Source organism: Pelobates fuscus, chromosome 8, assembly GCF_036172605.1.
Source record: "Pelobates fuscus isolate aPelFus1 chromosome 8, aPelFus1.pri, whole genome shotgun sequence".
Lineage (NCBI taxonomy): Eukaryota > Metazoa > Chordata > Amphibia > Anura > Pelobatidae > Pelobates > Pelobates fuscus.
In genome coordinates, this window is record NC_086324.1 from 176,217,312 (window position 1) to 176,231,793 (window position 14,482).

Sequence of the window (14,482 nt, forward strand, 5' to 3'; positions counted from 1 at the left end):
GGAAAGTCCACCCTCTTAGAATTCTATGGTTTTACATATCAGGACATAATAACAATCTGTTCTGTTCCTTAGAAGTTCTTACCTTTAGGTAAATCAAACTTACTGTCTTCCATAGATATATTACTTGTCTTGGGACTGAATGAGAGTTACTTTCTTAGAATTATACATATTCTTGTCAAACATCAAGGATGTATAAATACGGAAATTGATTTATTTTTTTATTTTTATTACACACAGCGTTTTTCTCCTGCACGGCTCACAAATGTCAGCTTTGGCTATGAATTGCTATCATTCACGCACACCTTCACACAATCAATATTAGTGGCCCGGCAACGAGAATGTCTCGTTTCCCATTATTTTCCTGTAAGTGATCCGTGCCGTTAAGTGTAATGTCTGACTTTTGTGGGGCCAGTTACCATTTCCACCTGTCTGGTGAAGAATATACATAACAGCACGGGAAAAGATAATGGCATCTTCTTTATTAAAAACACATGGTCTTATTCATTTTTAAGACATTTGCAAGCAAGTAAAGTTTGTTTAAAAAGTTCAGTAACTCTTTAATATCACATTTCATTAACAGGTGCAAGTTGTCGATCTGTTTTCACAATACATGCGTATTATTGTACACCGTGTATCTACTAATGAAAACCTGATATTGCACCTACTGTTCCCAAAGCAAACATGTGGTCAATAAATCAAACCAAGGAGTTTGAATTTCTGTTTCTTGGATTATCTGAGATCCAAAGTGTTCAGCTTCCACTCTTCCTGCTCTTCCTCCTGATATATACCATGACCCTGACTGGCAACCTCCTCATTCTTCTCCTGATCTTCTCTGATTCCCACCTCCACACACCCATGTACCTTTTCCTCAGTAATCTTGCTTGTGTCGATGTTTTTTATTCCTCTACTACCTCACCTCGGATGCTTTATGATTTCTTCTCTAGGAACAAAACCATCAGCCTCTCCAACTGTATCACCCAGTTCTTCTTTTTCTTCTCCTTCACCTGCATCGAGCTGTACTTGTTGGCAGCAATGTCCTACGACAGGTATATCGCTATCTGCCAGCCATTGCATTACATTCAAATAATGCACCCCAAGTTCTGTGCCAAATTGGCATCTGCAGCTTGGTCCTTTGGCTTCCTCACCTCCATGATTCATACCATTTGTACAAAAAAGCTGGCCTTCTGTGGACCCAACACAATTTATGGCTTCTTCTGTGACTTACCCCAGTTGTTCTTGCTTTCTTGCACTAATACATTTATTAATGTCCTGGTAATGTTTGTTGTTGGAACCTTCATGGGGTCAGGGGCTCTTGGGATGATATTTGTCCCATATATCCAAATATTTCGTACTGTTTTGGGAATTAAAACCAGGGAAGGGAAATTGAAAGCCTTCTCCACCTGTACATCACATTTGACAGTGGTCATCATATTTTGTAGTACACTGCTCTTTACTTACTTTCGTCCTACACCCAGTACTTATTTTTCGGGTGATCGTCTTGTGTCTGTTGTTTACACAGTTGTTACCCCATTGTTAAACCCTTTGATTTATAGTTGGAGGAACAAGGATCTAAAGGAGGCCTTATTAAAAACATTGTATGGTATGAGGGGTGTGAAAGTCAATGCTTTCTAAACAGCCGTATCAGAGGGTGATCATTAAATATTGTAAATCAAATGACCTGTAGCTATTATCACCTTAAATCCAAGTCCTTCCCTTATCACCTAAAGCTGATATACTGGGGTCTTACCCAAGTAGTTTGAGAAAGTACCAGTAAAATTAGATGTCAATGTTTCTACCACCAGTAAAGTAAATTATTGCTTTTTTTTTTTAATTCCTATTTTTGTATTATGTCCTGGCCTTTCCTTTATATGTGTGAAATAAATGTTAGCATTTTAAAAGATTCTTTGTGATTTTTTTGAGTGTAAAAGTCCTGTTGATGTATATTTCTGAGAATTATTCCCTCCATGTTTTAGCTCTACCCACGCTAAGAGCTGAACTGTCTTGGTTGAGTTAGGGTTTACTCTGCTCACTGAATAGCAGCTTTCCCATAGACTTCAAGTTAGAAATCGCTATTCAGTGAGCAGAGTTAACTGCTATTCTGCTATGAGAATCCAACACAAAGTATCTTTCAATTAAAGATCAGCGGATTTGTCATATTTTAAAATAAAAAGCAAAGGGTTGTAAAGTAAAAATAAAGCCTCATTGTGTCATTGTCACGGTTTGTGTAAATGTGGTGGTCTCAGGGGGTATACAGTGGTGAAACATAAAAATGTGGATGAGATGCAAAATCCCAACCACAGGCGATTCCGCAACCCCAAGTTTCATGGTATCGTTGGTATCAGGTAGATTCTTAATGTATAGATGGGAATCCTGAAATCATATGGTTGAAGGGGTTTAAATCCTGGTGCTGAACGTTTCCCAATCATAGACAATATCTCACAATATAAGTACAGTAGTCCACACACAAGATTGAGCCCCTATGGTCCATAGAAAAAAAAAAAGTAGGATATTGAAAGTATGAAAAAGCATCATGGGAGTTGTAGTTCTACAACATTTGGGGATCTACCTGTTGGGCAGCCCTGAGTTACAGTATAAAGCGACCCATTTCCCAATCAGTCACTGAATGATACACAGTCCTGGAGGTACAACATAATTTTATTGGCCACACACAGCTTTTATGCATAACCCCATGCAAGGGGTTGACCACAGACATAAACAAGGACCCACTCCAAGATCCTCCCCCAACTTGGGGTCCCAACGCAGGGACCCGCCACTAAATCCCCAGGGTTCCCCACACCAACCGCCAGGGGTCTTCTTCCCAAGAGCCTCTGTGCCTGGGAGTCTGAGGGAAAAAAGGGACCGTACCTTTCCCCTCTAGGCACGGAAAAGCACACCCACGGGAAAAGAGCTAGTCTCTTTGTCCCTCAGGCTAATGAGAGCCCGCCAAACTCGCCAGTGCCCCAAAAGTGCCCACACCAATCTCAGGGACCCTCGCCCCGGTCCCTCGCTCAACTAGTCTCCATTCACGAGGTCCTGGTGTGAAACCCAGACAAGGGAAGTGTCTCCTTTCAGGGTATGAATGCTCCCCCTGGCCGGCGTTCGCCTAAACGAGCAACAGCCACCGTGGGAAGCACTCATTAATTACTTCCCTTGCAGTATCACACCTTTGTTGCGAGTGCAAACATTCTGATTAATTGGTGGGAACATTCTAATGGGAGGCCCTTGTTCGGTTGAAGAACGAGGCAGGAAACAATCCACGAATGCTCCCTCTGGTGGCATTCACCTGTATGAATGGCGGCCACCCAGGGAAGCACTCATTAATTGTTTCCCGTGTAGTTTGCGGTTTGGACACTTGTGTTGTGAGGTGTGAATATTCTTACCTAACATTCTAAATGAGGTAATGGGGTGGTCTCCGTTCGGGAGATGAATGAATTCCCTTCACGGGAGCACTCCCGAACGGGGAGCAGTCCAAATAAACGAACATATAGGGAAAACAAATGTAAAAGACAAGGGAGTTTCCCGAACAGGCAGCTGTTTCGCCACATACTGTACTTAGGGTCATTACAATGTGATGAATGTAGATAATGAAGTTCAGCCTTGCCATCTATCCTGGATTGTAAGAGAGAGGTCCATTAGGACATCGAGGTCCAAGGCACCCTAGTCAAAACAAAGTTTTAGGTTTAGGTCTGTACAACGCTGCGGCATATACTGACGCTTTATTATAATGTACATTGTTAGGGTTTAAATGAAGTTAATTCATTTTAGTGATTTAATACAGGTGTGTTTGCATGTAATGTCTGCGTTTGTTAGCAGTGGTGTGTTTGCATTTAATGTCTGCGTTTGTTAGCAGTGGTGTGTTTGGATGTAATGTCTGCGTTTGTTAGCAGTGGTGTGTTTGGATGTAATGTCTGCGTTTGTTAGCAGTGGTGTGTTTGGATGTAATGTCTGCGTTTGTTAGCAGTGGTGTGTTTGGATGTAATGTCTGCGTTTGTTAGCAGTGGTGTGTTTGGATGTAATGTTCACTTTTAAATGCAGATGTACATTTGTGTGCAGTATTTGTGTTTGAGGGAAGGGGTGTGTTTGTAAATAATTTTACACACACTGACACATGCAAACACCTTAACATACGCATGCACAGACATATACACACACACATACAAATGCACACCCTAAACACACACAAACACTGACACATGCACATACCATTTATTTATTTATTATTTATTACTTTATTATTTATAAAGTGCCAACAAATTCCGTGGCGTTGTTCAATTGGGAAAAAGACAAACACAATAAGAACAGACCGTTACAACAGGTAGAGGGCCCTGCCTGTGAGCTTACAATCTAAAGGTTAGACTGGGGAGATGAGACAAAAGGTAGCAGATGGATTTGTATGTGATGACAGAGAGAGTTAATGGTATAACTGCAGCAGCTGATAGCATGTTAAGGGAATGAGGAGGTGATTGGTGTGGTTCCAAACATCTGGAAGAGATTGCTTTATAGTTCAAAGGACATAAATATTTGCTATCCAAAATTCTAAGAGACAGATTATTAATAACTACACGTAACAGTAAGTAGAAAATACTACAGTAGTAAACTATATGTAACAATGGTAGTATCATTATAGTAAAGTAATAATCTAGTAACAAAATGAAAGAAATCCAGTTGAATATGTTCTGCATCTGTTTGTACCTTTTAAGGCTGCAGTTTTCAGAATTAAATGGCCTTCATGTTGCTGGAATGGGTGGTCTGGGTCTTTAACCCCTTAAGGACACATGACATGTCTGACACGTCATGATTCCCTTTTATTCCAGAAGTTTGGTCCTTAAGGGGTTAAAGGCTGCAGTATTCAAAATGAAATGGCATACAGATACACACACTGACACACACACACTGATGTACACCCTGACACACAGATGCACATACACAGACGTACATCTTGACACACTGATGTGCACGGGTCACCCGATGGGAAACATTTCTCTGCACCACTGTATGCCAGTCACAGCGCCCCAGGGCACCACGGCGCGCACTTTGGGAACCGCTGGTCTATTGTCCATCTATACAGGGAGTGCAGAAATATTAGGCAAGTTGTATTTTTGAGGATTAATTTTATTATTGAACAACAACCATGTTCTCAATGAACCCAAAAAACTCATTAATATCAAAGCTGAATATTTTTGGAAGTAGTTTTTAGTTTGTTTTTAGTTATAGCTATTTTAGGGGGATATCTGTGTGTGCAGGTGACTATTACTGTGCATAATTATTAGGCAACTTAACAAAAAACAAATATATACCCATTTCAATTATTTATTTTTACCAGTGAAACCAATATAACATCTCAACATTCACAAATATACATTTCTGACATCCAAAAACATAACAAAAACAAATCAGTGACCAATATAGCCACCTTTCTTTGCAAGGACACTCAAAAGCCTGCCATCCATGGATTCTGTCAGTGTTTTGATCTGTTCACCATCAACATTGCGTGCAGCAGCAACCACAGCCTCCCAGACACTGTTCAGAGAGGTGTACTGTTTTCCCTCCTTGTAAATCTCACATTTGATGATGGACCACAGGTTCTCAATGGGGTTCAGATCAGGTGAACAAGGAGGCCATGTCATTAGATTTTCTTCTTTTATACCCTTTCTTGCCAGCCACGCTGTGGAGTACTTGGACGCGTGTGATGGAGCATTGTCCTGCATGAAAATCATGTTTTTCTTGAAGGATGCAGACTTCTTCCTGTACCACTGCTTGAAGAAAGTGTCTTCCAGAAACTGGCAGTAGGACTGGGAGTTGAGCTTGACTCCATCCTCAACCCGAAAAGGCCCCACAAGCTCATCTTTGATGATACCAGCCCAAACCAGTACTCCACCTCCACCTTGCTGGCGTCTGAGTCGGACTGGAGCTCTCTGCCCTTTACCAATCCAGCCACGGGCCCATCCATCTGGCCCATCAAGACTCACTCTCATTTCATCAGTCCATAAAACCTTAGAAAAATCAGTCTTGAGATATTTCTTGGCCCAGTCTTGACATTTCAGCTTGTGTGTCTTGTTCAGTGGTGGTCGTCTTTCAGCCTTTCTTACCTTGGCCATGTCTCTGAGTATTGCACACCTTGTGCTTTTGGGCACTCCAGTGATGTTGCAGCTCTGAAATATGGCCAAACTGGTGGCAAGTGGCATCTTGGCAGCTGCACGCTTGACTTTTCTCAGTTCATGGGCAGTTATTTTGTGCCTTGGTTTCTCCACACGCTTCTTGCGACCCTGTTGACTATTTTGAATGAAACGCTTGATTGTTCGATGATCACGCTTCAGAAGCTTTGCAATTTTAAGAGTGCTGCATCCCTCTGCAAGATATCTCACTATTTTTGACTTTTCTGAGCCTGTCAAGTCCTTCTTTTGACCCATTTTGCCAAAGGAAAGGAAGTTGCCTAATAATTATGCACACCTGATATAGGGTGTTGATGTCATTAGACCACACCCCTTCTCATTACAGAGATGCACATCACCTAATATGCTTAATTGGTAGTAGGCTTTCGAGCCTATACAGCTTGGAGTAAGACAACATGCATAAAGAGGATGATGTGGTCAAAATACTCATTTGCCTAATAATTCTGCACTCCCTGTAATTTTAGTTATCTATCCATCATCCATCTATCCATCTGCCTCTGTATGGTTTCCTGTCTTACAACAGCTATTTGACCAGCGTGGTACGTACCCAAGTCTAATGTTCAGTTAAACAGTTGAGCCTGAGGTTGGAGGGCAGTTATAGGATCTTATCCTTTTCTTAATAGTTCTCACTCTGATAAATAACAGAAGAATCCACAGTTTCCCGGATATTAACTGATTATTAACTACATACACGTTCACACTTTTTTTATTGGGTAAAGGAACACACAAACAACATTTCAGTCTCCTGTTAAACTTGACAAAGGTCTCATTGTGAGATCCAAACATTTCCTGTGTATTTCTTCCCAATACAAAGCTGCATTGATAGCAGTTGTGCGCCTGAACATCTTTGGATAATATTGGAAACATTGGAGATTTTGCCAAGTCTGTCAAAACCTTTCTGTTTCTGTTCATTTAACAGACAGTTATTTCCTGGTGACTATCTCAGAACAGCTCTGGGTGTGGCGAGGACAAAGGTCACTATCAAACACACAGTCGACAGAAAGACAGGCAGGCTTTACAGGTAACGTATACTGCATATTCCTCTAAATAGCGTGAGACAAACAGACAGGTATGTATGCCAACAGGTATTGTACCTACAGTATCTGTACATATTGTGTGAGATGGACAGGCAAGAGTTCGAACAGGTAGTGTATACTCCATATCACTATATACTTTGTGAGATGGACAGATAACAGATACACTGTATCACTGTATATTGTGAGATGGACAGATAACAGATACACTGTATCACTGTATATTGTGAGACGGACAGGTAATGGATATACTGTATCACTGTATATTGTGAGACGGACAGGTAATGGATACACTGTATCACTGTATATTGTGAGACGGACAGGTAATGGATACACTGTATCACTGTATATTGTGAGACGGACAGATGACAGATACACTGTATCACTGTATATTGTGAGATGGACAGATGACAGATACACTGTATCACTGTATATTGTGTGAGACAGATAACAGATACACTGTATCACTGTATATTGTGAGATGGACAGATGACAGATACACTGTATCACTGTATATTGTATGAGACAGATAACAGATACACTGTATCACTGTATATTGTGAGACGGACAGGTAATGGATATACTGTATCACTGTATATTGTGTGAGACAGACAGCCATGAGGACAGACAGACAGGTTTGGTTGGCTGTAGACAGTGTGAGAGCTGTAACAATAATTCATACAAAGAATGACTAACATTGAGCAATCAGTAAAAACATAATATTGCTTTCTGTGACAATTTCACAACTTTTCAAACTTCTCTGTAGAATGAATCTTAATACTAATATGTGAAATACCTGCACTTCCTGAACACCGAGCTCCAGGATGTTTAATCATTGAGTGAATAAAACCATAAAATCTCTATTTCCTGACCGCTCCTCTGCTATATCCACTTACTGATCAAACTTCAGAACTTGTTTAACTGAATGTATTTCTTGTATTTATTATTTAAGTCATTTTTCATAAACCAATGCCCGTCCTTTATGGAAACTAAGACAGAAAAGGATTTGCCACGCTGGCTAAACGTCCACCAGATTAAGAGTCTCTGTATCTGTATTTTTATTGATTACGTTTAAATTTGAGTTATGTTAGAGAATTCTCAGTTTAAAGTAGTAAATCCTCCTGGAGATCCTGAGCGGCAGTCAGAGCAGATTCAGCCCTTGTACCGATACCCAGTGATGGATGAAGGGTTCTTTCTGCCCTAAGCCCAGTGAAGATTACTTGCCCTCCTCCCCTGGTGTGAGAGAGAGTGATAGTGTGTGTGTGTATGTGTGCATGGTGTGTGTGCCTGGTGTGTGTGTGCATGGTGTGTGTGTGTGCGTGTGTGCATGGTGTGTGTGTGTGCATCGTGTGTATGTGTGCATGGTGTGTGTGCCTGGTGTGTGTGTGCATGGTGTGTGTGTGTGTGCATCGTGTGTATGTGTGCATGGTGTGTGTGCCTGGTGTGTGTGTGTGTGTGTGTGTGTGCATGGTGTGTGTGTGTGTGCATTGTGTGTATGTGTGCATGGTGTGTGTGCCTGGTGTGTGTGTGTGCGCGCAAGGTGTGTGTGTGTGCATGGTGTGTGTGTGTGTGTGCCTGGTGTGCGTGCATGGTGTGTGTGTGCAAGGTGTGTGTGTGTGCATGGTGCATTTTGCCGCCCCCTCATGTCACTCACTCACTCACTGACAGACATACACACACACATTCGCTGAGAGACACACACACTCACTGACAGACACACACACAGACACTCATTGACAGACATACACAGACACTCACTGACAGACATACACTCACTCACTGACAGACATACACACACTCACTGACAGACACACAGACAGACACTCACTGACAGACATACACTCACCCACTGACAGACACACATACAGACAGACACTCACTGACATACATACACTCACTCACAGACACACACACACACAGACACTCCCTGACAAACACACACACAGGCAGACACTCACTGACACACACAGACACTCACTGACATTAAAACACTCACTGACAGACAGACACAGACTGACACACACACTCACTGACACAGAGACTCAGACATCCAGCCTCCCTACCTCCCTGAGGTCCAGTGTGGGGCAGCTCCTCATTCCTCCAGCGTGTTGTTTAGTATGCCGGGGCTGGAATGACGTCATATTCCGGCTCCCGGCATCACAGAGGGCGCGCGAGGGAGGAGTGGGAAGCTGCAAGAGCAGCCTTCCTCACCAACCACAATAGAGCAGCCTGACTCCTGTCCCCCTCTCGTCCGCTCATTTCTCCAGTATTTCTTGGCAGAGCAGGCGCCTGCTCCACCTTACCTAGCAGAGCTTCGGAGGTGCCCTGAGGTGGCCAGATGACCTCCTCCTTGCCCCCTGTGACAGGGATCCTCTAAGCGCCCCCACTTTCTGTGCTGGTGCGGGGGGCGGCTCAAGAGCTGCTCGCCCAGAGATGGGGACCCAGACAGGGGGAACCCACCAGGAAATATACCATGATTAGTTCGCCCGACAGGTGACACCGGCCCTGCCTCTCACACATGGTAGCTATGCTTTTTATCATGTTGTGACGAAGTGCCCTTCGCCACTTTGTCCTGGAGAGGCCTGCTTGTCTGCCTCCTCCCCTGCGACTAGGGCCCTGGACTATATTGCCCTGTAAAACTTACATTTGGGAGTGGCGAAACCAACCTCGCCACGTGTCCTTGGAGGGAGCTGATTGCCCGCCTCTTGCCTTTGGACTATGGACCAGACTTTATGGGAATGTGATACCCCAGATAGCTATACCATGGAGCCTATTCATATAATGAAAGACTATGGGAAAGACTTTAGCTCCATGGCAATTGTACTGTGTGAATAGGATCTGCGCGCTATTCGGTAGTTTTGTGCGCTCAGATTCCAGCTATCTGGGGATATGTTACATGTCTGTGTTTAATGTATGAAAAGTAACTTTATATATTTTAAAACATAATCCTGTATTTAGGTCCCCACATGTGTAATGGAGTTTTGTCTTTGACCTGGGAGATAATTGGATTACTTCTCCAATTATCTCCAGGGCAGAAGGGAGGAAACCAGGATGCATTGTGGGGATGTTTTTACTTTTACTGTGTGACCAGATTAAAATACTGCCAGCCAGGGGGAACAAAAGATACTTTTACTAACTTTTGAACCCCTGGTCTAATTCATGCCATTTTTTAATATGTTGTTCCCCTGAATGGATTGATTGTGGATATGTATTTTTATGTGAATGTGATGTATGGTTTTAAAGTTACAGAGTATGTGTGGAAACTGTATTTTTACTGTATGTAGTAATTATGTTAATTGCTTATCTGAGGGGAGGGGATGTGTGGGTTGTACTGTTACTTGATTGGATGTTTTATGCCTCCCCCTGGGTGTGTCCTGTATGTGCACAACTGTAATAAAAAGCAGGCTGGGTGTTCCAGACCTGAGATTCTGCTTGACCCTCAAACCGATGTGTCGTCTCGTTTTTGGGGGAATTGGATTGTATGCTGACTGCCAGGAGTGTAAGCGGATTATATGCTTTTCCTGTTCAGCTATTCCAGGGTTCGTGTGTTTCCAGTTCGGGAGTTGGAAGATTTGTACAGTTTGCAGTCTGGGAGATTGGTGCTTGCAGTAGCTGCTGGTCTATGGAAAAGGGGATTATCGCCTAAACTGGGTTTTATCCTCTTGTAAGTGAAACGGTCCGTTACACATGTTTTGTCAACTCTAGAATTTAACATAAGACAAAGTAGTACCTACTTTGTTTAGGATATCTTTTGACTTCATTTGAATTTCAATGAGATTCCAGAGCAGTCTTTATGAGCATTTCATAAAGATTAACATAATAACATTATAACATTATAATATAATAATTCTACGTATATATTTATGTAATATTTTTACATAATTAGGTCATTTTATTAATTACAATTTGGGGGACCTGGCTGACAACCCAGGCCAAAAGTCCAGGGAATTTAAGTTGCTAGCACTATATTTAACCCTGTAACTTTCCAAGACACCATAAACCTGTACATGGGGGGTACATGTTTTACTCAGAAGACATTGTAGAACACAAATCTTAGTGTTTTAAAATAGTAAAATGTATTACAACAACGATATTGTCAGTGAAAGTGATTTTTTTTTCATTTTTCACACCCAAATGGCACTTACACGGATGATATAATTGTTGTGATACGTTTTACTGTTTTGAAACACTAAGATTTGTTTTCAGCGAAGTCTCCTGAGTATAAAAGTACCCCCCATGTACAGGTTTTATGGTGTTTTCATAAGATACAAAGTCAAATATTAAGCTTGCGTTTCAGTTTTTTCACATTGAAATTTGCCAGATTGGTTACGTTGCCTTTAAGACCGTACGGTAGCCCAGGAATGAGAATCAACCCCATGATGACATACCATTTGCAAAAGTAGATATCCCAAGGTATTGCAAATTGTGTATGTCCTGCCGTTTTTAATAGCCACTTAGTCACAAACACTGGCCAAAATTGGCGTTCAAATTAGTTTTTTGCATTTTTCACACACAAACAAATATTAACACTAAATTTGGCCAGTGTTTGTGACCAAGTGGCTACTAAAAAAGACTGAACATACCCAATTTCCAATACCTTGGGTTGTCTACTTTTGCAAATGGTATGCCATCATGGGGGTAATTCTCATTCCTGGGCTACCATACGGTCTCAAAGGCAACGTAACCAATCTGGCAAATTTCAATGTGAAAAAACTGAAAACTGTAACATGCCATATTTGACCCTGTAACTTCCCAAAACACGGTGTAAACCTGAACATAGGGGGTACTGTTTTACATGTGAGACATTGCTGAATACAAATATGTGTATTTTATTGCAGTAAAAGCAAACAGTATTATGAAATTGACAGTTAGAATGTCATGTAGAACTAAATTATTTTTTTTAAATTCTTATTTTCCCCTTCTTATTTTTGTTAACATTTTATTTATATTAAATTATGTTTTATACCTAAATATTTGATGTTAAATGAAAGTCCTGTTTCCTCTGAATAAAATGATATATAATAAGGGTGGGTGCATTTAATATGAAAGAGGTGAATTACGGTTGGACAGACATGTAGCGCAAATTCCAGTTTTTGTTTACGTTTTGTTTTGATCACAACGTGTACATTTGGCTCAGTCCTTAAGGGGTTAAATAACTAGAAGTGGTTTGTAAATAAAGGTCTTTCTAATCTTCTAATAGCCATTTCCTTTTTATTTTCTCAGGGTATAGAACATGGCAATCACTAAACACAGCAAACACGCGGTTGGGATATTCTCAAGAGATGGAGATGTCAATTATGTCTGGCTGGTTAAATTACTGCTGTCACAGTTTTTCAATAGTGTTGTTGATGAAGTTCGATCAGTCTACATATCTAACATTCGCAGCAATTTTCTGTCTGAGTTACGCAACTTCTCCTTTGCCATTCTGTATCACACACAGAAGAGGGGCCGACTGAATGTCACAAATGTAACGGACTCTCTCTATGACGAGGAGTTGGAAGACCTCCATAACCAATATGGTGAGATGAAAACCTCCCCCTCATTATGGATCAACCAAATGTTTTCTGAAGATAGATTTCCAACTATAAATGTCAACTTCTCTAATAAAAATGAATAGTAGAGACGTCACTTTGTAATGAAGTAAGTGGCAAAAAAGCTGAAAGAATGTCAACTGATTCAGGAGTCAAATGGGAATTATTTGTAATTTCTTCGTTGCAGGAATAGTTCACTCGAAGCAGAGATTTAAAATGGTGATAAGAAATATTGCTATAAATTTCCACAAATCATTAGAAAATGTGGTCCTCTGCTAAAATCTAAAATTAGATCAACATTTTCAGTCTTGTTTGAAGGTTAATGTGTCTATTGCAGATTTTACTACAAATAGACATTGTGTACGAATTGCTCAGATGGCGAATGGTTCTAATATTTACGGCTATTTTTGTCTAAAACTTGCAATTTCCTTATCAAGCCTCTACAGTTTGCAGTTGGATATATAACTCATCTCATGGTCCTGCATTCTATAACCATGTTATACTAATTTCATTGGAATGCAAATACCAAAATATCATTTCAGTTTACCCCCAACCTCCAACAGACTAGGAACAAGGACATATTACTGTGGCTATTCTATGTTAGTTCCGTGTTAGTCTCATGGTGTACGTTAAAGTCTTGTATGTACCAGATCTCTATGAATTTCCACAGACACACTTTATAATCTACAGGCACAAATTATTATTCACAGATACACATTATAATCCACAGACACACATTATAATCCACAGACACACATTATTATCCACAGACACACATTATTATCCACATACACACTTTATAATCCACAGACACACATTATTATCCACAGACACACATTATTATCCACAGACACACATTATTATCCACAGATACACATTATTATCCACATACACACTTTATAATCCACAGACACACATTATTATCCTCAGACACACATTATTATCCACATACACACTTTATAATCCACAGACACACATTATTATCCACAGACACACATTATTATCCACATACACACTTTATTATCCACAGACACACATTATTATCCACATACACACTTTATAATCCACAGACACACATTATTATCCACATACAAATTTTATAATCCACAGACACACATTATTATCCACATACACACTTTATAATCCACAGACACACATTAGTATCCACAGACACACATTATTATCCACAGACACACATTATTATCCACATACACACTTTATAATCCACATACACACATTATTATCCACATACACACTTTATAATCCACAGACACACATTATTATCCACAGACACACATTATTATCCACATACACACTTTATAATCCACAGACACCCATTATTATCCACAGACACACATTATTATCCACAGACACACATTATTATCCACATACACACTTTATAATCCACAGACACACATTATTATCCACATACACACTTTATAATCCACAGACACACATTATTATCCACATACACACTTTATAATCCACAGACACACATTATTATCCACATACACACTTTATAATCCACAGACACACATTATTATCCACAGACACACTTTATAATCCACAGGCACACATTATTATCCACAGACACACATTATTATCCACATACACACTTTATAATCCACAGACACACATTATTATCCACAGACACACATTATTATCCACATAAACACTTTATAATCCACAGACACACATTATTATCCACAGACACACATTATTATCCACATACACACTTTATAAT

At 40.5% G+C, this 14,482-nt stretch overlaps 2 protein-coding genes across 3 annotated transcripts in view; both read left to right on the forward strand.

The window, feature by feature from the left end:
• The first annotated feature begins 660 nt into the window (after nucleotides 1-660).
• LOC134571057 (olfactory receptor 5AR1-like) lies at nucleotides 661-1,705 on the forward strand. Its single transcript, XM_063429101.1, has one exon. It carries the CDS (start codon nucleotides 682-684, stop codon nucleotides 1,630-1,632), a length of 951 nt encoding a protein of 316 aa, XP_063285171.1. The 5' UTR covers nucleotides 661-681; the 3' UTR covers nucleotides 1,633-1,705.
• Nucleotides 1,706-7,170: 5,465 nt separating this feature from the next.
• The window catches only part of LOC134571058 (uncharacterized), a 29,730-nt gene continuing 22,418 nt past the window's right edge, over nucleotides 7,171-14,482 (forward strand). Inside the window, exons 1-2 of one of the 2 annotated variants that reach the window (XM_063429103.1) lie at nucleotides 7,171-7,194; nucleotides 12,431-12,726. In XM_063429103.1, the coding sequence (XP_063285173.1) occupies nucleotides 12,441-12,726 (286 nt within the window). In that variant the 5' untranslated portion in view covers nucleotides 7,171-7,194; nucleotides 12,431-12,440. Of the gene's footprint in view, nucleotides 7,195-7,220; nucleotides 7,243-12,430; nucleotides 12,727-14,482 lie in introns of those variants that run through there. The other variant, XM_063429102.1, reaches the window with a different exon arrangement.